The sequence below is a fragment of the Calonectris borealis genome, chromosome 6, assembly GCF_964195595.1.
Source record: "Calonectris borealis chromosome 6, bCalBor7.hap1.2, whole genome shotgun sequence".
Classification (NCBI taxonomy): Eukaryota; Metazoa; Chordata; class Aves; order Procellariiformes; family Procellariidae; genus Calonectris; species Calonectris borealis.
The window spans coordinates 30773447-30797301 of NC_134317.1; the positions used below are offsets into that span (position 1 = coordinate 30773447).

The 23855-nt window shown below is 44.6% G+C and overlaps 1 protein-coding gene across 1 annotated transcript in view; it reads right to left on the minus strand.

Annotated features, from left to right (window-relative positions):
• Nucleotides 1–10539: 10539 nt before the first annotated feature.
• Nucleotides 10540–23855, minus strand: part of CDK15 (cyclin dependent kinase 15) — a 38795-nt gene continuing 25479 nt past the window's right edge. The window contains exons 11-14 of the mRNA XM_075153472.1: nucleotides 21269–21317; nucleotides 18519–18658; nucleotides 13079–13216; nucleotides 10540–10737 (exon numbers count right to left, since the gene is read on the minus strand). Coding sequence (XP_075009573.1) covers nucleotides 13107–13216; nucleotides 18519–18658; nucleotides 21269–21317 — 299 coding nt within the window. The 3' untranslated portion in view covers nucleotides 10540–10737; nucleotides 13079–13106. The remainder of the gene's footprint in view (nucleotides 10738–13078; nucleotides 13217–18518; nucleotides 18659–21268; nucleotides 21318–23855) is intronic.

Below are 23855 nucleotides of genomic sequence, written 5' to 3' on the forward strand. Positions count from 1 at the left end.
GCATCCAGATCCTGAAAAACAACAGCGGCACTTTATGTCTTGGTTCCTTCCTGTCTAACCCAGCTCTCTTGCAGAATCATTTCTTCTCTATCCTTCTCCTCTGGGAGAGGAGAAAAATCTTGTGATTCCCTTTGCTCCTTCCTTGGCACATCCTGTGTGCCAGGGAGCTTGCTCAACGCTCCTGGTATTGCCCTGTCTGTTAGGAAGGCGTTGTGTCTGCACCCCAAGGGAAGAGCTGCTTGGTCTGGCATCGTTGGTGGAATCCCCACGACACCGTCCCGTGCCAGCCGCTGCCCAGGGAGTGAGCACAGCCGCCCTGGATGCTGCACGCCCTTTCTGTCAATGGCTGCTGTATTTCATCTCTCTGTGCTGCTGCTTCCCAGGCAGCATGTGATCCTCTGCAGTATGCTCTGGCTTCTATAGGGAATGGGTTAACGCTATAAAATGGTCTTTTTATGGAACCTCTTGGCAACGCAGAAAACTTTCCCATTGCCAGGGTGTTCTTTTTATTCAACAATTTGTTCCCAGAAAGCAACTCATTTAACCAGATTTTGTCTATTAAGGGGCTTCAGCTGCATTTGTTGTTTTTTGAGCTTATTCGGTGTGCTGTAAACTGCGAAACAGTGTCCTACAATAGATTTGTCTGAGGGAGCTGAAGTGTGTACTGCTGTGATTCTGCCTGCTGTGGGAGCTCCTTGAAAGCCAGATGTCACATTCAAAGAGTAATCTGTGTTTACAAACACATGGCCACACATACTCAACACTTTCAGCAGCCACCAAACTGAAATTCAAATCCTGCACTTTTGCTTCTCTACCCACCTGCCCTGCACCCAGCCAGAGCAAGCGAAGAAAGTTTCCAGAACTTGAACAGGATCGTCTCTTTTATTTAGATGAGGAAAAAAGACATTACTGTTTGCAGAGGGCTGAATTTAACTTCCCAACTGGGGCCTCTCATCTGTAAGTTCTTGCAGACAGAAAAACACCAACTGCTAGCAAGATAATCCAATTTCCCTTCTCTCGCACTCTGAGGACGACTGCCTACCCCCCCACGCCATGCTGGGTTTCAGTCTGGCGAGAACTTCTCCCGACCACTATGCCACCGGCAAGATCCATATCAAAGCTTCAACCCCCCAGGGCTCATTAGAAGGCATTTATTTCTGCATATTCCGGGGGGGTGGGGGAGGCAGATAACTTTATTCACAATGCAAATAGGCTGCCCTTACTTTCAACCCTTCCTTCAAACCGGGAGACATTAAAAAAACATGAGCTCTTCTAAAATAATAAATACATTAATTCTGCTGGATGTTATACTGCTGGTGTCTCCAGAAAAGTGCCCTGGCACCATTTGATGGGAAGAGCCAGTGAAATCTGTTAACTCTGCTCTTGCCCTTGCTCCTTGAAATGCTGTTAAAGTTCAGTCCAGTGGGCTGAACCTGTATTAGAGCACTTGGCTTGTTTAAGAAAGATTGTTAGCAGGTAGTTTTGCACAACAGGACTAAGATGCTTCAAGGGATGAGGGAAAGTCAACCCAATTCTCTCTGCAAATTTGAAGCGCTAGTCTGTGATTTACTAATGGGGAGCAGTGAGTTATTAAGCTCATCACAACACAGCATCCTGCTCCCCTAGTCCGGAGGGAGCCAGCTATTAATAAATCAGAACCCAGTGCTAAGCTACAGGGATAAAAAGATCTACATTAATATGAACATATTAATATCTGGAAGAGCAGATTATCATCTAAATGGGTTAGAATGAGATAGCACCATTGTTTAGAAGAAATGGCTTGCTTCAAATCTCATTAGAGCTGTAATCATACTAGCAGTGGAAGATATCTTCACACCCTTGAAAGTGCTTTGGATGCTCGGTTAATGTGGTGATCATGCTGGGGGGTTCAAACATCTGCCCAAGGCTTGCCTTTCCTCCTCAGTGTCAGCTGGAGGGTCAGCCTGAAGGAAACAGAGACCCCAGGTACAACCGAAGGGGATGATACAGCTGTTCCTTATGAAGGGTGTGTGGCTCGTGGAAGCTTTTCACCAACTGCAGGATGCAGGTTCGTGGAGCTTAGCCCACCAGCATCGGCACGGGGACTACTTACCTAGGAGGAGACCTGCGCAACAGCATTGTGTGTAGCTCACAACAATTGTTCCCAGACTTCATCATGGAGATAGTTGGCTTTGGCAGTACTGTCACATGGTGATAAACTCAAGACCCCTGTTTGACGGCACAGAATCTTTTCATCCTTTTTATTTTAAATCCAGTCAAAATGTCAAATGGCCTGAGATTTCACTAGCAGAGAAGGTTCTGCAAAGAAAACGCAACAACCATTCCTGATGAGAAGGTCGAAGCCAAAGTCAGACTGTGTTGCTCAGAGCTGTTATTTTCCTTTGGCACCTGTGGCACTTCCAGCCTTAGTCACCAAACTAAACTTTCCAGCACATCTTTCACGGAAGTGGCCAGTCAGGCCAGTGGTCTAGCTCCTGCTTGCTTCATCACAGACCCAGAAAGACCTCTATATCTTAAACAGAGACGTGACAAACAAACTGTGGCCTAACTGCCTAGGGGAGGCTGGCAAGTAGAGTTTAATCTACTCAAGATATGAAGGACCCTTCATAATGCATGGTTTTGATTTTCACAAATATTGAGACTATTCTTTGCATTAATAATAAAGTGGATTAAACATGCCCCATTTTCCTAGATAATGCCCCTCTGGAGTTTCACTGGGACCAAAGTGGATCTGGCATTTAAACTAAAGAAATCCCTGTTTAGTGTGTGGGAGTCTCTGGAGAGGCCACAGATCTGCATTGCAGCTGTGAAATACGGCATCTCCTCTGTTGCTTATCAGAGATCTATGCTTCTCCTGGGAAAATTTTGCCCAAAGGATTCAGCCCTTGCCAAATTTTCAACTGAATTTTGTTTGTTTATTTTAAATTTCTTTTTAAACATCTGAAACCAACAAACTTTAAAAATGCTCTAAATCTATCAACTTGAGATAATCCCTTAAAATAAAGTAATAAAAAAATTAATTCCTCCAGGCTGCCAACTTCTACTTCTAAGATTTAGTCTAAAATGGATTTAAATGACTGAAATTCTAAACCCTGAAAAAACGGAGTTTAATTGAAAAGAATCAATGTTTTTCTTTTCTTCTGTGGCATTGCACCTGTTCATGGCATCTGATTCACCTGAATTTTAAAGTGGTTCATATCAAACATTCGCGTGTGTGTAAAATGCTGCTCTTCTGAGCTTTGTGCCCACTTTGCAGTGACAGGGAATGCAGGTACCCAAGGAGTGAGTCACCCAGAGCCAGCTCTGCCTCATCTCCTCCCCAGTCAATCCTCCGGGAGAGCTTTCCCCACATGTATGCTCTCCTCCTTCTTCATGTCTATACTCATTTATCATGCAAAAAAATCAGGGCAGGGATGGAGCCAGATATTTTAGGTCCAGAACAACCTCTAATTTTTTCCAAGGTTTCTACTACGCTGAAAGGCAGAATTTTGATATGATGCTACATGGATCCTGGAGGTGTTGTCTGGCTACGAATGCAGCTACATCTCCCTCAGCTTCAGGGGTGCTCCAAGCAAGTGGGTGGGCTGGGCTCTATAAATAGTGTGTACTAATCCATACTCCAGTTTATAGAGAGGGATGGTAGAAAACACACAGCTACAGTCTATTCAGGGGATTTGTTAATATTAGAACCTCAGGGAGCAGCTCTGCTTACTTCATAGACATCTCTTTGTTGGAAATATCAGTTCAATAAACGATTTTCTCAGCCTCAGTATCTTAGCAGTACCAACATTACAGATGAGGATGATGTTATAGGCCTTTCCAGTCCTAATGCAGGGTTGTTCTCCCCAGTACAGAGGTGTAGGTCCACAGTTTTTTCTCTGCACAATACATAGACATCTGCAGCACGTGAAACACTTGGGCATCAGCAATCATAATGAAGCCCCCAAAGTGAAGTCTCAAAGAAGTACACTCCCCAAGGACCCCCAGTCCCCTGGATAAGACTCATATCGAACTCTAGAGGCATTAGACGGAGATCTTCTAGTATATATCAGCAATAAACATGTTTGTCCTGGAAATAGCTTCAACTGCATATTTTGAAAGAAATCTCTTTGCTTTGGAGAGAGCTAATGGTCAAATATCTGTAGGTACTGGTCCCATGTCATCATCTGGGATCCTGCTGAATGGTGGTAACATACAGCGCTGTCCGATATAATGTATGGCCAAGACCGGAGAATCCCAAGTTTCTGTCTGTTTCTGGTGGCTATCCAGGGAATATGGTATTCACTGAGGAGGACGGTAAAGGGGAACAACACTCTAACATAAAGTGGATTCTGATGTTTACATCTGTATCCAAGCTGTTGCAGAGTATTCCATGGCTATTGTCTTTGAAGAGCTTTGCTACCTGCCTCATTACCCTGGAAAAGACTTTAGGATATTAAATAGAGAACAATCAATCCCACTATCAGCAAATAACCTTCTAGGAAATAAATACAGTAAAAGAGTTATACTTGTCTTAGCAGATATTGCTTGTTGATATAATCTCAAATTCAGAGGTTATTGCATTTGAAGAGCTTTTCTGGAACTATTCAGAGAATATGCATGTGATGGGGTAAATGGGTGGAATATGATTTAGCTTTAAAAGATCTGGCTCTGTAATAGTACATATCTCTAAAAAATATATTTCATCTTACAACCAGCTGGATGAATGTCTTGCTATGATACAGCAGCATCACGGTACTATACGGCTAAAGGCAATGCTAAATTCAGACCCTGGCTCCAGCTAAAAGACTCAGGATGTCATGACGTGCTGTTCAGGGCCAGCTTGCTGTAGAGGAAAGCAAAATTCAGGGCTGGATCCAGACCCAGAGTCCCCATTCTCCTGCTGCTGGGAGCACTAGTTTTGCCCTACTTGTTTGACTAGGAATGAATGGGACTGGTTTGGTTTTCTTCCAGACCAGTTGTACTTTGCTTCATTATAAACTTCACCATGTACTGCTGTCCTTTCCTCTGCCTTATCTCCGCGTCTCCTTCAAGGGCAACGCTGGGATGCAAGAGGGGTGCTTTTGCTGGGAGCTGTTCTGAACCGAGAGGACAGGCAAAAACGACCCTTTCTCCTGCTTGATGTTCCAAACAGCTTCCGCCCGCGGGGAGGGGATGTGTTGAGAACGTGTGAGAGAAAACACTGAAAAGGGAGAAAAGGCACAAAAAGGGAGGGAAAAAAAAGTACAGCAAGGAAGCTAGAGACAAACCTCAAGTTGTGGATTATTTCTCACCCAGGCTCTAATTAGGAAGCCTCTTACGGGACTGTGAAGCTGTCAGGCTGCCAAATGTCAGCGTATTTATCAGAGATCAGGCGAGTCTCCCGTCTGCAGCAGCCACAGTTCGGTGCCGTGATCCTCCTGGGTCCTTCCAGCGTGTGCGACTCACACTCGGCACTGGCACCTCCAGGGGCTGCGAGGCGCAGTGGAGGGCTTTTCCTTCTCCCTTAAGAATCCAAAAATAAACCTTTTCCTGGGATCTGGCCTCTTCATCCTGGTTCTGCGTGGAGAGGGTTAACCATAGGGTGCAGAGCCGCTTTGCCAGTGTGTGACTCAGATTCCCAGGGAAATCCCCAGCTTATCTGATGGAGCCTGTTAGTCTGCTAATTGAATAAGCTCCTATTAAAAGTGCAATGTTTTTTAATGACTGCTAACAAAGGGCCAGATTCTGATCTGATCTTTTCGCTTGGGATCATTTTTGCTGATGGTCCGGCCCTGCCCCTAATTGCAGCCGTGCGGGGCGGGAGGGAGGCAGCCGCCTCCCCAGCTCCACCGGCCTCCGCAGAGCCCAGTGCAGCCCGGCCTCGCTCAGGAGCGCGGAGCTGAAACCAAAGCACCAGCTCTAGGGCTTTCCTGGTGCAAGTGAGATACCAACTGGGCATCGAAACTTCAGTTTTAATGAGCCAAGATTTCAGGAAGTGTAATAGGCAGGAAGCTTTTAATGGGGATCCTTAGGAAGACGGAGCAGGCTGCAGTGCAGCCAGCAGAGGAAAGCATTTGCTGGGAGACTACCAAGGACTCCACGTAACATAATTGCTGCAAATATCTAATACGCAATCCAAGCCATGCTCTGGGTAATTAACTTTCCCAGTGTTGAAATCAGGTTGATTTGTTGATTCTGCATATAAGATGTTGTCTGTGTCTGCGTAGGAAAAATGCTGTGTATGCCTCTGCATATGCACATTCAAACCTTAATTTTAATTAAAATTATGTGCATTATATCTGTATCTCTTGTTCTTTATGGGAATTGACTTTGAGAAGGTATTTGCCTAATAGGAAAAGAAAAAAATGTGGTTAGCATTTAAAGTAAACTTAGTTGGGTTCCAGGGTACTTTGGATGGAGAGCGTAACAGCTCTGATTTCACCCAGGCCTGGCTGCCCCAGGACGGGGTTGAGCTCACTGGCATGACCTTGTGACCGTGCTTGCCTTCCTCGTCTCACCTGAAACTCCTAGTGAGTTCCCCAAGTCTATGTGACACCAGAGCCACGAAACATTTTCTAATGTAATTATAAGGAGACTTTTTTGTTTTTTCTTGCTAGCCAGAAATGAGATCCGGGCACCTTCACCCCCACGTCTCTCCACACCCACACAGTTTCTTTGTGTGTCCCTTTTGTTTTTCTCCTAGGAAAGTTTCTATTAAAATGCAGGAGCATTTTAGAAGGTCCCACATACTCACACTGGCACTGAGCCGCGGCTTTAAAAGTTTCATAAGCAATCCATAAGTAATGTTTTTTTCCCCACAATAACAATAGCGAAGTGTCAAAAATCTCAAGCTCCTGTTATCAGAGGCAGAGTCTAAAACCCATTTCTCAGCCTGTTTTCTATTCCCCACTCCCGAGTTGTCAGATGCTGTGACATGGCTCCATCACGCCACGACTAGCAGTCCCAACAAACAGAAAATGATTTCCAACTGGCAAACACGCTGTTTACTTTCCAGAAAAATTGCACTTTCCCATCTGACAGCTGATCAAGGGATCTCCTGCTGCTGTCAGCATGAAGAAGTGTTTAAACACAGGGATGGAAGTTTAAACATTTTCTCATTATCACAGAATAAAAAAAAATTAAAAAATAATAAAAAAATAAAGGCATTGAGACTCTCCGATCACCTGCTGTGCCGGTAATGAAGCGGTGTCACATGACCAGCCGGGGAGGACTTTTATCTCTGCCCCAATATCATTACTGAAGTGACACCTGTCACATGACCCACATCAGGGCTTTCATCTGGGCTCCCCAAATGCAGTTCTGGCTTGTGAGGGGGATTTTCCTGGCGCTTTTTTTCCCCCTTTAAAGAGCATTGCCCGCTCGCGCCATTACAGACGGGGGTTTGCAAGTATTAAAGCCCTCGGATTTTTTCTTGGGGATGTGTAATTTGGCCAACAAACTTGCTCTGGGCTGAAGTAAAACAGAGAATCTTGGCCTGGGAAAGAAGTATTTAATTTACTTCAAGATGTTTTTAAAGCAAATATTTAAGTCTGCTGTTAAACTCTCTTTACATAAAAGAGGATGTTAAAGGATTTCTCCAAAATCTCAGATTTGTTTTTAATTTTTTATTAGGTGGAGAGAAGAAACAGTTTGATGACCCTTGAGCACAATGATCTCCATTTACATGCACTTCATAAACTCTCACCTGCTTTACCAAGGCATCCTACCCCTGCCAAGAGAAAGTATTTTCTGGAAAAAAGGAAAGGTCAGTCTGGGATTTTTTGTGAGGTCTTCAACAGCAAACACCTAGATTTGAGATGGGGCCACATACATGATAGCAGTACTGAGCACTTACTCACCAGAACCCGTTCAGTTATTACCTCAAAACAGAACATCAAACATCTAGATGTGACAGGGGATGACCACCCACACGAACTAGATGTGAGCAGGTTGGAGATAAGAGAGTCTGAACTTCACGGCTTTTTCCTGCTCCTCCTTTCCCACTCCACGCTCAGCCATGCATGAAGTCTGGTACTTCCCTGACCCCTTCATAATCTGATTCAACTCACTAAAGCAATGAAAAACTAACCCAGCAAAAGTTTTCCACCTGTTTAGTGAGCTAAATCAGCTCATCAAGGGCTTAGAAAAGTGCCAGAGAGCAAAAGAGAGAAAGACTGTGAAAGTTGAAGCAGGGAGGGAAATGGGGAAGCAGGACCGCCTTTTTGGGTGGCACTAACTTGGTGCATGAATTCAGATGTATTTCTTGTTACCTACCCCTCCTGACTCATTACCATACTACGTCCATTTTCCCTGAGAGCTGTTGCCCCTGAGATTGTGCAGGCCGGGGGATGGAAAATCTACTAAGATCAGTACTCCTGATGTAAATAGTACTCCCATTAGTGTAGGAAAGGAGTGGTTCTGGGTCAATTTCTCTCTCTGATCTGGCATATTTAAGGCATTCAGCCTCCGATGTTGAGTTAATGAACAAAAGAGTGCTGGGTTGCAGCACATCCTCTTGCCAGGGTCTTCCTGGCTTTCTGCCCCTCCACATACAGAGCTAGAAGGTATCATTCGGCCCTTTGGCAATTTAGCATAAGAGCTTTGGCCATTATGGGGTAACAGCTATGTAAAAGAGCAAAGCCATTCTCTTTGCTGCTCCAGGGCAGAGGAAATTTACAACTGATGTTCTGGATAGACACCATGAGGAGAGTGATTCAGTTCCCATCATTAGATCCCTCACTGCCCATGCATAACAAATCATTTCATTTAACATATCTTGAGCATTTAGTGGCTCCCAATTAGGAGTAGACATCCAACCATAACCACCCCATGGCAGGCATTAGAGATCCTGCTTCTTCACTGCTCTTAGTCCATCCAGCCATCTCCAAGAGTGCAAAAGGAATGCAGAACCTCCCCTGTCCCAACTTGGGCATCATTTTCAGCCGCTCTGAACATGCATATGACAATGCAGCGTAACTCAGAAGTGTAGAGCTATCTCCTACCTATGCAGCCAGCCATCTACTTTAGAAAAGCTTCTTATTTGTACCAGTTCTTAGAAGCTTTTGCAATGCAATAGCCAGTGCCAGTGTGCTTAAGAACTATTGTTTTTCTTCTAAAAAGGTCCCAAATGCCCTTCTCTCCACAAATAAACCTGCACGTGGGAAGCCGACAGAGAGATACATGCCTAAGTAGAAGTCTATAGGACACTCTAGTCTGATCTTGCTTATACTGCTGTGAGGTCACTGTAATATTATTCCAGATTCATTGCAGAGCAAATGAAAGGCAGAAGGTCCTAATATTGAGACAAATTTCTATCCAGTAAGGCAAAGGGAGGTCTAGCATTCACACTCATTTTGAGAGTGGCTGGTGTTTGGGAGATCTGGGTCCATGCAATCTAGAGTTAGAAAGACTTTTAGGACATAACTTGCCTTTTCATTAAGGCAGAGAACTTTAAGGACTGTCACGTAACATAAGGAATACTTCTTGTCCTCTTAACTGAGCAGTGCCTGCAGATAGTCTGTGCGCTCTTTTACCTAACTAATTTAAATGTTACTGCAATTATGTCTACAGCAAGGGCAAAGGGGAACATAAACAGTTGTGCTGCTTCCTGCCCAGATCTGCAGTGTTTGTTAGCAAACAATGGACTGGAGTGGGGCTGGAGATGTAGCTCCCTTACACTAAAATGACACTTTCCAGCTCTTTCTATGGCTGCCACCCATTTCTCTGGTGTTTCCCCATAGCTCCACGACTGGTTTTGTTCCAATGCCTCAATGCTCTGCATAATTCTTGCTCAGAGACGTTCTCCCAGTCATGCCAGTGACACTACTCAGATGAATAAGTATTGAAGGTTTGCATGCCTGCACCTTAATGATTTATCTTTGTCTTCCTTTTCTTCCCAGATCTGCTGAGAGGTTACACCAAGACTTCTGGTTTCTGATGTCCCAGAGCTGAAAAAAAGTATCCCAGATAGCTGAAACCAAGCGGACTAGTACATGAACACAGTAAGTTACTTGCTTTTATGATTCTTCCAGGAAGAATTCAATGAGAAATTTCACAGTAACTGTAGTTGGGAAAGAGCTCTCTGATTTCCTCATGTATCCTCATCAGCACTCACCTCAGATTAGCTGTCCTTCTCATAGTCTGTCAGCAGCCCTGAGATCAAGGAGATTAAAACACCCTGGTAACTCATTAATGAGCCAAGACTCTCTGCAACAGCTGGACCAAAAATGGTCCGTGTTTGGCTGCATCTTAATTCTTTGCCATCTCTCCTCTGCTCATCAACACCTGCACACATTTGGGACCCAGTATAAGAAGACTCCTGAATTCAGCTCTAAGCAACCAGTCTGCAATGCAGATGTCTAATGCTCTGCTGGTGTGGAACCAGTGTGCTGGTAATCCTGTTAGTGATGGCAGAAGCTCCCTCTAGGAAATTATAACAAATAGTCTTAAACAATTCCTTTGGTTGACAACTTTATCCAAGAAACCATCTTCCCTGGAGACTTCACTCAACTTTTGACTAATCCCCTCCTTCCCTCAGGAGCTCTTTTGTTGAAGGAGATTGTAGGCAAACCCCAGGAATGACAGGTCTCTGTAAGCCTTGGATCAGCCTCTACATTCTTTCAATTGTCAGTCCCCATCTGTCCTGTTTGTACATCGATCTTCTGGTCCAGGGATCTCTCTATTAAGTGACACATGGCTGAGTTTATTCTGCAAGTCCAGTGTCCAGACTGTGGTGTTACATCTTCGTTGCCAAGTCAATCTTTCTGACACTGCTTTCTGAAAAACAAAAGCCAGGACATCTGCGTGATTTCATTCTCTTCTACTGAAAGGTGATTTTTAAAAATACCCCCCATCCCGAACAAACTCTGTCCTTGTTTTATACTCTCCAAGATTTCTTCATTTTTGTCAATATCAAGAGTTATTCCAAAGGTCCTTGGTGTAATGGAGGGTAGAATCTGCCCCTGTTGCAAAGGAATTCTGTTAGGATAAAAATCCATGGCCTAAGTCCTGAATCAAAAGGAAAAATAAATCCTAATTCCAAATATTCTGCAGGACTAATGACTTCAGTTACTTTGTTTGTTAACAGTTGGTTTAAAACAAGCTCTAATCTTTCTGTAGATTCAACTACGCTTAGCTAGTACAGTAGCACATACATATAAGAGGCACTGCATTATTTATCTGCATTTTGAGAGGCAGCATGAGAACAGAAGCAGATTCCATGATCCATACGTTCCTCCTCAGTAGGTAGAGGGGAAGAGGTGGAATAGGGTAGAAAATGGATGGAGTGTTGGCATGGAGTGTATATCACCCTGGGATAGATGCCTGGCACTATCTCTTCCCTTCCTGAAACAAGAAGCAGAACAAGGAGGAGACTGTGATGATGTTTTGTCCCTTGCTGTGTCGCTCAGGGCCCATGGATTCATGATTAAGCCTGGCATGTTTAGTTTTTTGGTTTTGTCTATTTTTGTAATTTAACTCAGGTTGGCCAATGAAGGAAGGCTGGCCAGTTTCATTATGTTCCCAGGAAATTCCATTCTCTCATGTGCCAGCATGAGGCTGTTGTGCTTTAGATGCCTATCTACCTCTGATTAGATTTTAAAAAGCGTACAGAACCCCCTGGTTTCCGTTGGTAGCCTATTAAAATGACAAAAAAATTACTATTTCATTTATAACCTTGCTTGCATGTCTGAATCCAGATACCTTTTTAAAAAGAGAATTAATAATATGAACACTGTCACTTATAGAATGTTTTCCTGTAATGAAGTGCAGAAGAAAACTTGAGTTGACATGTAAGCTTGTTTAGTATGTTTTGTAAGCAGCTTAAAAAAAGGGACACAATCACTTTGAGGCCAGGTTAATATAAAAAAAAAACAAAGTCTTTAAGAGTATCTCCTACTATTTTCATGGTTTCACTATTTTAAATTATGTATATGTGAAATACTCTCAGAATCAGTTAAAACTGGCCAAATCCAAGTTCATTGAACACTGAAGCATGAGTGCCCTCCTCAAGTGAGTTGTCCCAGAAGCCTTAGTGGAACTGACAACCAGCTTTTTTGGCAGGATTAGTTCCTCTCTGATCAGAGAGGGAACAGCCGCTCTGTCTGCCCTTAGCTGAGCAGGTGAGCAGGGAATGTATTCAGGCTGCCTCCAAAACCCAATCTGGCCACAGGGCTGGCAGTGTCAGGTCCTTCTCGAAAGGACTCGAGGCTGTCCTGTCTGCCTGCTGTTGTCTACATGATGAGGACAGATGGGTAGGGAGAGGCTGTGAGACCAGGCACTGAGTGCTGGGACCTGATCCTATAGCAGGTACATGCCATCTACGTGCATTTGAAAGCACAGACGGGTAGCTGAGGTTTGCCCTGCTATCACAGCTAGGTTGCCTCTTAGCTTGGCAGACAATAAGACAGTCAAACTAATTTGGCCGCTAGATCAGTTTCCAGGTCTGCCCTGCAAACACAGACCCAGCCGGTGACACTGACTGGACACATGCTGTTAACAAATGCACAAAGTAAACAAAGAGACAGGATATAATAAAAGGGTATTTTCTGGTAATTTCTTTCAATAACAGTGATTTTAAGTGACCTTTTGGTCTTCTGTAACGGAAAGGAGATGAAAAATGTTGATACTGAAGCATAATTTTGAGGTGTGTCATATTAAAATACTGATTAATTAAAACCAAGGATGTTACGAGCTAAGGAGATTTTGCCTAGCTCTGCTCAGGTTCCATTGTGTGTGAAACCAAAACAAGTAAGCTATAAAATGTGAACTCAGTAGACAAGGACAAAGGCAAACAAAGCAATTTGGTCAGTTTAAGCAATGGGGAAATGAAGCAATATTTTGACTGGGGAGGCATCAGAGGAAAGGGCACTGGTCTGAGACTTGGGAATATGAAGAAACAAATCCAAACCTCCCATGATACCACTGAGCTTTGTGCGTTGGGGACCATTGGCTTGCTGATCTCTTCTCTCTGAATGTGAGATTTCCCACTTTGTCCTCAGCCTGGGATGTGGTCATCCAGCCCTGGGTATTAGTTCTGTTTTCCCACCTTCAATACACAAAGGAATTCAAGTGCTAAGGATGATGGCAGCAGCTTTGACAGTGGCAACTACGCACTTACCCAAGAATTAGTCAATCATCCCTGCTTTCTACCAAAACTTGCTTGAACCTCCTGAGAGATGGCCTTTTTGGTAAGAAGCAAACAGGTCACAGATTTCAGGTTGCAGTCTCACTCCTGGAACTGTGAGCACTGATTGTCCTGTGGAAAAATCAGGTTAAAGAGAAAGCTGCAAAATGGTTCTTTTCTTTCACTGTGCTACTTTCCTAATGCTCTCCTGTGACATTAGCTACAATATAAACTAATTCAGGATCCTATTTCTCACAGCTCTGTTCCTTCTGATTTTTTTGGAAAATGATTTCTTTAATCTAGGTACCCTTCTCTAGAAATCTCATCTATGGTTTCTTTTCTTTTTTCTTTTTCTTTTTCTTGGAGCAACCAGCAAAATATTATTTGGTAGAACAGTGGTGGGAATGCAACCCGCTAATCAAAAGGATTCAAATGGATCTACGCACTGCCAAGCTCTCTCCTTCCCACCCAGTGGAGGGGGAAAAAAAGAAAAAGAAAAAAGAGATAGAGCGAAGGCACAGAGCTTCTCTCGTTCAGCAGTCTCACAAATGCAAAACCTTCCACTCCAGTGACTCCTCATTAACTTACCAAATCTGACAGTCTAATTATCGTAGCTGCTTCACGCTTAGAATAAATAAATACTAAAGTGGGTGTTTAAAGAAATTGAGCAGTGAAATTCCGTCACCTAGACAGTCAATAGAGAGAGAGTTTATTTTAAATTTTTATATTCTTATGTATTTATATCATTTTTGGAAAGATAATGAGATAGTTGTCTTTCAGGCTAATTGAGTTCCTAGGCTCGTGGTTGCTTGCTGTCACAGTCTCAAACTTAGCTTTAACTTTGGTGCCTTAGAAATCTGATTACTACATCCCCATTTGCTCTTTTCTGCCGATAACTGGGTGAAGGCAGAAGTGCACCTGAGAATGGCAAACGACTACATGGGAGTTCCAGTCCGGATGTCTTTCACAGCAAGCAAGACAACTAAATCTTCTCAGATTTGCATTTAAGAGTGTTAAAGGGAAAGTGGAAATTGAAGAAACCTCAGATATAACTTTCAATTAGACAAAATACAGAAAAATGTCTGCTAACCTCTGATGCAATAGCGTGTGCCTCCATGAAGGGTATTAACAGCACTCCCCCCCAAGAGCAGTTCATCTCCCTGAACAATAAGACCTTTATAGAGATCCTCTGGCCTGAGATCAATGGGAGTCAGAGCATTTGATCCATGTCTGTAGGACTTTGTTTCCACAAGTCATGTGGGCCAAACTTTGCGCCAGTTGTGCTTTTGCAAGAGCATGAGCTGGGGAGTGAGCAAAGGAAACCTTCCTTCTTCTCCCATCTTCCCCGTCACCCTGTGCTCCTAAAGAGGGCCCAGCACCTGCCAGCACGATGTCTGCTCCAGGCCAGCGCCCGGGGAAGAGCTTAAGCAGGGCAACATCTCCAGAGGCCTGTGCCCTTGGCACGCATCTGCTGTATGTTGCAATGGCTGTTTCCTAGGGTGGTGGCTTAATGACATAATACAAAACCTCAGTGTCCTGTCAGTATTTACGCAAGCAGACCTTCCACCACTGAGGAGATCAGACCAGGTGAAGTGAGGGGTGTTCTTCCTGAGTTAAGTGAAGATTTGCTTTATCACCTCACAGAAGAGACTGCTTCTGGTTCAGGAGTGACAGCTGATTTGCTGCTCAACACCAACTTTGGTTTATTCCCTTATTAAGACACATTATAAACCAGATTCATACACTTGGTGGGGACTTCACTTTCTAGGTGTCTGTATCTGATTTGCGGTGAAGGATATCCATTTGCTATATACGGAGGTGGCAAAGCACAGAGGTAAAAAAATGTAAGTGACTATATAAACCTTTTAGCTAGGAGAACCTAGGGAAAGCAGCCAACCCAAACAAGATGTCCATGAAAGCCAGCTCTTCTTTATACATGCCCTGTGATAACATCTCCCAGCGCTGGCTAATCCCAACAGTAATGGGATTTTTGGTAGGCAATGGCTTGCAGCCTTAACCTCCTCATTGCCTACGCTTGCTTTGCATTAGTTTAGATGCAACAGGCATTAAAATGACAGTGCTCTGTCAACATCAAGCCTCCCTCCTCCTCCTTGTCTCTGAAAAGCTGAATAGCGGGCTGTTTTAGGAGAAACGGTCCAGTGTCATCACCACCTGGTACACTGGTTTTGAATTGCTGGGGGGAGGTAACAACTAGAGACCAACCGTACCAAAAAGGAGCAAGCCCCTGCTAGTCAAAGCCAGGATCACATCCACGCAAAACGCAGTTCTCCTCACGGAGCACAGATGGGACTTGATGACTAACTGCTGTGCCGATGGTGTGCCCAGGGTTGAATGTCTCCTGAACTGTGAGAAAGGTTTATACTGAGCCTGGACACCGGTCTGGTGGGGACCGTGTGCCTGGGTTGTTTGGCCAGAGCTCTTCTTGCAATATGTTTTCTTGGGAGCACGCTGGTACTAACCCTAAATCCCACTGCTCACCCTCCCTGCTTGCGAGCCTGCTCTAAAGCATTCGAGGGCAAAAGAGAGGGAAAATAAATCAAATCTATAACTAAGAATAATAAGCTGCAACTGTTACTGTGTCTGACCTGTCTGACAGCAGAGTGAGAAACCCTCTCAGAAGGCCCTTTGCACTTCAGGACTGAGTTGAGAGCACAGCTCATGCTTTCTTGATTCAAGGATCTCATCTTTCTTCCAGGAGTGGTTAATTGGACAGAAAACATTCGCTTTAGCAGGTGGCAAAGGGTTAGACTGAAGTTTTATCAGAGCTGCTGTAGTGCAGGGCTGCACTGCACAAAGATAATTGTCTTAGGATTGCCTTAGGCCAGAAAAAGGACAGCAAATGCTCCAGTTTTACGAAAGGTCATCACTGCCACCCCTTAAGCCACTAGCCACGGTGGAAGGAAACTAGAGAATCCCATGCTCTTCTCCTTCCAGAGGTGCTGGTGGCGAGTATAGAATTTAGGCCACCAAGATGATGAGTGGGGTTGGAACCTGGGCCTTAGCAGCCCCTTCTAGCGCTAGAGGCACAGGAGCGAGCAGCTGTAGGAGAGGCCCATCTGTGGACCAGCCCCACTCAGGGACAGAGAGTCTTTCTCTCTTACAGCATGGGCTACTCTTTTTTTCTAGCAGTTTGCATCCAGATGAGCATAAGCAACAGCAACAGCTCTGCAGGAGCTGACCACCAGGAAGCAGAGCCCCTTGTTCCCTCTCCCCCTTCCTAGGGGAAGCAGCCAGCCTCTAGCCATTAGCATTCCCCTCAGTGATCAGAAACATGCTATTTGGAGGGGTACTTATCTTCGAAACACTGATTTCTCCAATTATTTTCTCCCAGGAATTGACCTTTGAAAAACATCCTCTTGCTTCCAGCTTGTCATAGCAACTTATAAAAAGGACAGTTATGGCTACAATTGTTTCATAAAAATAGAAAATAATTTCTTACAGGAACCTTTTATTTTTTCAAATGTTGTTTCCTGCTTACTCTCTCACACACCTTGGGATCAACCCCCTCCTCCTTTCACCTTTCATCTCCAGCTCATTCGTTGCCCTTCTGCTTTAACTTTCTCCTTCAGAGGATGGGGTCTAATAGCCAGCATCCTCCAGAACAAAGTGGGAACAGAATATATTTAAAACTTGCACTGTGTTAGCATAGCAACCAGAATTTTAAAATGATACAGTTAAATTCCAAAATAGTGTGATGCCAAAATGACACAAGAGAACAAATGTCTTACACGATTATGGCAATAGGGATGGCTACATGGGAAATTATTCAGAATTGCCTAATTTTTACAGGCTTAATGAGTCGCTCATGAATATGGTCTTGCATGATCATACTGTACTTGTTTCAGCCCTGTGCACTTTGATTCTGTTCCCAACACATTGGTTGCTATGATAACACCATGCAGTTTCCTGTCCACAAGGTACTTCTCGCCGCAATATGGGGGATAATAAATATGGGATGGTGCATAAACCCAGGTGAAATGAATCTATCCCCTCTCTGGCAGCATGTCGAAGAGATCAACACATTATGCCAATCTGTTTTCTCATTCCTTCTATTTCTCCTCACTCTCACCCTTTCTCTCACACCGACTGTCTCTGTACCTGTTTTTTTCCACACTCTCTCTCTCTCTCTTGGCACTGACACTTTCATCTTCTCCCTTGGGGATTGGAGATGTCACTGCGGGAAGTGCTTGTCCGCCTCTCCGGCAGCAGCAGAGCCCTGTGGCTTTGACAAACCTCATTTAATTGGGAGGAAGCCAGGAGGGTTTGAAAGAACTGAAACATCCACGAAACTCCTTTTATCAGGCATAATTTAAACTCTGCATGGAAAAAACCCTATATGTATAAAGAAAAGTCAACTTCCCTCCTGCTGTGCGTGCTCCCCTCCTCCCCCCCCGGCACAGGCAGGCTCCTGCGAGATTCCATCTTTTCATTTTTCTAAAAGTGTCAAAGTAGATTTGTGCTCTGTGGCTGGGTGAACAGAAAAGGAATGCAGATGTCTCTCACTCATGCACATACACACACAGAGCACCTTCTGAAGGGCAGCGGTTTGGGAGAGATACTAGCGGGTTGCTCCTTCACTTGGGACGTGTCGCAGGAGCCAGAAATTAAGTTTTCAAATAGCTTGACAACACAGTCCAAGAAGGCTTCTTCTTAATTGCCCCTATCTTAAAAAAAGGGGCAAACTAACTCGTGTGGCGGGTGCCCAGGAGGCAACGGGGAATGCGAGGGCTCTCTGGCCTGTTGCCCGATAGGAGGGAGCTTTTCCTAGTGAGGAACAGGACCTGTAGCTTGAGAGACCCTGTATTTATTGTCAGCTCAGAGAGACAGATCTGTGTGTATGCAGCTGTTTGCTTAAGAGAAGGGAGCAAGGGAAGAAGAAAATAAAGCAGGTAAAACTGAGGGAGAACTGGTGCGACAGGGTACGAGGAACAGCTGTTGTCCCTGAACATCAAAAGGGAGCAGAAGGAGCAATCCAAGGGAATTGGGGCTAGCACATCATGCTGAGCAGCTGGGAATTCAGGGCATCAGGAGGGACCAGCATGTGAGTTACACTGAATACACAGTGTGAGCCAGCCCAGAGGAAAGCTCCGGGCCCCTGGGGTTACAGAATGGGGGAGAAATGACCTGTCAAAGCATATACACCTCCGCTTTGTAAATGTACCATGGCGGCAGCCCATCCAGGTCCCCCTCTAGTATTAACACTGTGGTCAAGTGGAAGAAAACAGAAAAACAAGCTGTCAATTTGCAATGGGATGTAAACTTTGCAGCATATGGGAGTGGGGAGGGAGGGCAGGCAGAAAAGAGAGACACGTCCGGGTGAATGGCAGAGACTTTCAAAGTACAGAAGAAACTCATAATAAATAGCATGTGAAGTAGCTCTTTCTTGGTGAGATGAAATTGCGAGTTAACTTACCAGCAGGAACCTGATAGAGCTGAGGAGGCAGAGGGCTGAAGAAGCCATGAAGAAGCGCATCTTGCGCAGAGATACGGCCTCGAGGGAAGGCCGTAAGCATCCTGGAGGCCAAATCTTCCGCTGCTGGCACCCTGCTCAGCCTAGGAAAACAGGAGAAAAAATAGCATAGGAGATGAGCACAAGCCAGAAAGCTGGAACCAGAGCTTGAGCCAGCCCTTCTCAGAGCTTGAGGCAGAGATAGTGGAGGGACACAGGGGAGCTGGATAAACCCATCCCAGCTATATAGCTTTCCAGGACAGTTGCTTTTCCATGTGAGTTTGATTATGTTGGAGTATATGCATCCAGGATTTCAGCTCAAACTCATGTTTTCAGAGGAATTTTGAAAAATTGTCATTTTGTAAAAAGAAGGTTGTAAGTAAAAGGGAAAATGCTGCTGGGGAGACTGTATTTTACATGTCGTAACTGGAACATCAGAGGATGGTGTTACCAGTTTACAGTGACAATGCAAGCGCACAAAATAACCTGACTGGCCCACTGAGCAGACCAGAGGTCAAAACTGAAAAACAAAAGAAAGTACCATTTCCCCTTTTCCTACCCTAGTAGCAGTAGTGCAGCTGGTTGTAAAACGTGTTGGGGATTCACGGAGATGAATCTGTTTCTCAGGATGAGTGCTTAAAATAGATGTAATGCACACATGCTCCATGCCCAGCAAATACCAATGCCAAGTGGCTGCTTTCTAGAGGAGCACCCAGCTGGGGACAAGGAAGTGGAAGAGAGAAAACAATCCAGCAAGGAAACAAATATAGTCATTTAGTTTTACAGCTTTTACTTTGTTTGTTTGTTCTGATCATGTTTCAGCATCAGGAGGCCGATCGGAGCATGGCCTGTTGTGCTTCCTCCCTCGGCCCCTGCCGGTGCTTCCCCTCCAAGTGACATCAGGCGCCAGGATCCCCCTGCCCCTGCACTCCCCCTCCCTACACAGGACATTTGACATGCTGACATTTTTGTTTTGAGGAGATAAAATGTAAAAAAAAGAAGGGAAAAAAAGCAGAGAGTGAGAGGGAGAGATCCTGAGAAACAGATTTATGAAAGGTATCTGGCCTCACTGTGGTAGGTAACCGCTGAATTCTCACCTCCAGCAAAACGGTTCGAGCCCCTGTTGCCTTGGGGAGCAGAGACAGGACAGGGAGCCAAAGCATCCAGCCTGAGGCTGCTTGCTAGAGCTGCACCACAGGCTGCTCCTGCCATGGCAGGGTCTTACTGGAGACCCTCTGCCCCCTTGGTCCCTGCTGCTGCAGGCTCCCACGCAACATGGTTCAGTGCTTCCCACCATGGCTCATGCTTCCTGGTGGTGGCCGAGCTCTGCACAGAGCTCCCCTTTGATTTCCTAATTGGCCGTGGAGAGTCATGGCTGAGCAGTCTGCATGAAGCAGCTCTTTCCTTCTCAAGAGCCGAGCATGCCAAGGCAGCCATTCGGCCATACCGGCATAAGGACTCTGTAACGCAGAGTTGGGGCTGGCCCACATGCAGCCCAGAGCTCTGTCGCAGAGGCGCTGGGCCAGCCCGTCGGTATGGGGCTGTAATGGGGCCTGTCAAGGGATTATGGCCAAAGAGCAGAAGTGCAATACAGCAGAGCTGCAGGGAATATAGTTATTTCTTTGTTCAGGCTGAGAGAGGATTTGTCCTGTTCCAGGACCTGTGTTATCAGGGTTTGGGACATGCTGAGCTTTGTGTGTTTCTGAAGATGTGCGTGACAATGGCTGGCATTTCAGCAACCTGTGCTTTGCTGAAAACTTCAGCATGCTTGTTCAGCCATTCAGAACAGCGTTTGGGAAACCCGGCTCTGAAGGGCAGCACACTTCCTTCCAAGCAGAGCTGAATCCCAAGCAATGAGCTGAACAGATAATAAACAGCAGCAATGAAAAATGTGGTTATGTCCTCAAAGAATATTTGATCTTGACCTGTACATGAACACAACCCTGAGGACAAATCCTGTCCAGTCTTTTCCTACATATCTATAAAGCCTGTTGTGTGCCTCAAAATCAGTATTGGGGGGGGGATTCGATTTTAATGACTCTCTGAGATAGGTTAGGGCACTTTGCCTGATTACAACTTTCTTCCACTGATACATATATACATTGTGTGTGTGTGTGTACATATATATGCTTGAAAAATACTCCCTTCTCTTAGCACACTAGGGAGTGATTGGGCAGGGTTGGTGTGCCTGGTCAAGCCGAGGTATGTAACCATGGCCCTAGTCTCATAGCTTTTGGCCACTGAAGAATGCAATTTTTCCCCTCCTAACTGATCACAAGATTATTTCATTGTCTCCTGAAAATGCTGTCCTAGCACGTCTTCCTTACCACTGTTGAGCAACGTTCCTACAGTCTGTTTCCAGAAATGAAAATTGGGACAGTGCAAAGTCTGTTTTCAGTCTGGGCAAGAGGGCCTGGGAAAGTACGACCTTCTGAATCGAACTGTGCCCCACAAAAAGCTGCTCAGAATGTCATTGAATCACTGCTTATCTGAGAATAATCACTACTCCTCTGAGAATAATAAACCACTATGCGCCTACCTCTACGGCGATCTCTCGAAATCAGTTGCTTAACTGGTGTTAGATCTGCTTGTTACTACAGAGCCACCCCGCTCTTCCTGAGCTTGCCAAAAGAGCTCATTTCAAGTTAAATGATTGCATAAAGAAACAAATAAACCCAGAGGCGATTTTGACATTGCCGTTATAGGTAGCTTACCTGTCACAGATGACTCGGAGTCTCTGAGGTCTCCTGGAAGCAACCAGTTCTAGGAAGTGTAACGTGCAATCACAGGATTAAATGAAAATCAAGGCAAAACCCATTCTTTGAGCCCTTAGAAAAAACGTGTGCTCAGAATTTCAAAGGGCCCTATAGAATCTGTCATCTTAGTATTTATAAATATACATTATTCCTATAGGACTTGAGTACCAGCATTGATGTTAATAAGGCTGTTCCAGTTCTGTAACCCTTTCCTCTCATACATCTGTGAATATAGGCCTTGGGCCTCCTTCTGTTACAGTGCGAGTCTTAGCTCTGACTTCAATAGAAGCAGTATCAGTCCCTAAAGCCTTCAGAGGAAGGAAGCAGAAAGAGGTTTGCAGGCCTGAAGCCCCAGCAATTGTCTTGGCTTACCAAGGGGCTGCTGAGCTTCATGTATTGCCCTGTGGGCACATGGGGCTTTTCTGCATGGATCTGGCAGAATGACTGGGGACGGAGCAAAGGCACTTGGGTCCCACTCTCTTCTTGGCCACTGCTCTTGCAGTGGCCTCACTAAGCTTGTTGTTTATCAAGTTAACCAGTTTCATGCAGGCTTTGAACTTACTGATTCAAACATCTCTACCAGACTGGAACTTTGCCGTTTTAGGAAGTCTGTGGTGTTGTTGCCATTTTTGAAGGACACATTTCTAAACATGGTGGAAAATGTAGAGGAATACATTCCTCAAATGTTTTCTTACAAAGCATGAATTTTCTCAGGCTTAGATATGAATGAATGGCTTAAGCCTGGAAGATTTCCCCTTAGAGCTGATCAACAGAGACATTTTCTTGCATCAGGAAGGCTGTAATTTCTACTCAGCTACATTTTCCTGAGCACCATTTCTGACAGCAGAGATGAACGGTGCGCTAGCCACGGAAAGGAGGGCAGGAAGGGTGGTGTAGACCTCTCTTCCAGCCCAGCCCGGAGAAGCATTCCCTGCGGCAGTGAGACCACCAGGAGGCAAGCACCACTGGTCTGTTGCCAGTAGACTCAGAGCTCGGCTGGGGCTTATGCTGCACCATCTGAGAGCATCTGCCCTGCCTTCCTGCCCAGAAGCACCAGCCACATCATTCAGGGACAGAAGCTGTCGGCTGCGGGCAAAGCGGGAGTCCCCCCTGCCTTCGCCAGCGTGGCGGTTTCCAGAGTGCCAGGCCCAGGGGCTCGGTCACTCAGTGTCTGACTTGGTGCACAGACAATTTGAAAAAGTGCAAATGACTGAACTTTCAGCATTTAACCTTTCCAACAGCAATCTTTCACCATTAAGCCAGGCAAGCAGGTTGTTAAACCTGTCTATCACAGTGTAAGTAACAGTTCACAACTGAAGTGTTCTCCTACACCCAAATACTAAGGTAATTGCTAAAGCAGTAAATGGCAATATAACCTGGGACAGGATTCATGACAGTTTAGGTGCCAGAGCACTGGAATTATCGCTAATATATAGAAGTTATATATTAGTATCTTGAATAGCCCCTTCCCAAATCAGTCATCGAGGTTAACTCTGGCAGAACATTCCTCTTGGATTACCAATAACTTTTTCTCTGGGTCCTCTTTCCTTCATTTTGCCCCCCCTTTTGTCATAAAAGTGTAGAAATAAATTGTCCATATTGAGTAGAGATGTAAAATTTCCATGCAGAATAGAAGAAAAACAATTTTTAAAATTGTTTGGAAAGGCATAAGATGTTTTTGTATGAGGTAGAAATTTTTACCTCTTCACAGAGCTGGCCAAAAACTTTCAGATGTTGTAACTTTCTGACGGAAAATTTTGATTTGTGAGATGGAAACATTCCATGACAATATATCAATTTCGTTTAATATTTAATAAAAATGTCAAGATGACTTAAATATTGTACTTTAACTCTACTGAAATCTTTTAACATTAATATTCCTTAATGAGTTTAACATGAAAGTTAAAAAATGCACGTTCAGTTAATAACAGCAGGGCAAAAAGTTTCAATGATATCTAAGTGAAATGTCACTTTGTTTTTGTGGAGTGCATTTTCAGGATTAACATTCCAAAGAGGAAATAGGATTTTCTTTACATTACAGATAGAAATATCAGCTTGTTTACTGGAAACTGGGAGGAATACCTGAATTATAGTCTTTGCTGTCTTGAGCAAGTCTCTTGACTTAAATTTATCATCTATATAACATGGAGATTAATAATTATCTACACGGGGTACTGTAAGAGCCAGTCAGCCAACTACTGCTGTCCCTGTCCAAACACATCTCCCAGTGGAGAATTCTGCTTGAGTGAGGACTGCCAAACTTGCCACTTTGAGTATACAGAGCTTTGATTATAAATGGAAGATATGGGTAAGAAAACAGTGTGTCTCTGCTCAAGGATTTAATGCAGTTAACTAATCCACTTTAAATCAGTTCAGATTAATCTCCTGACTGACCCCATATAGACAAACCCTCAGAGAATGCCGAGGCCCCATTGTGTCGAGCAGGGTAAGAACAGAGCAGTAAATATTTTCCCTACTGTAAGATTAAGACCAATCTAAAATTGTAAAAAACCGTAAACAGCTACTCCTTAAAGGTAAGAGATAA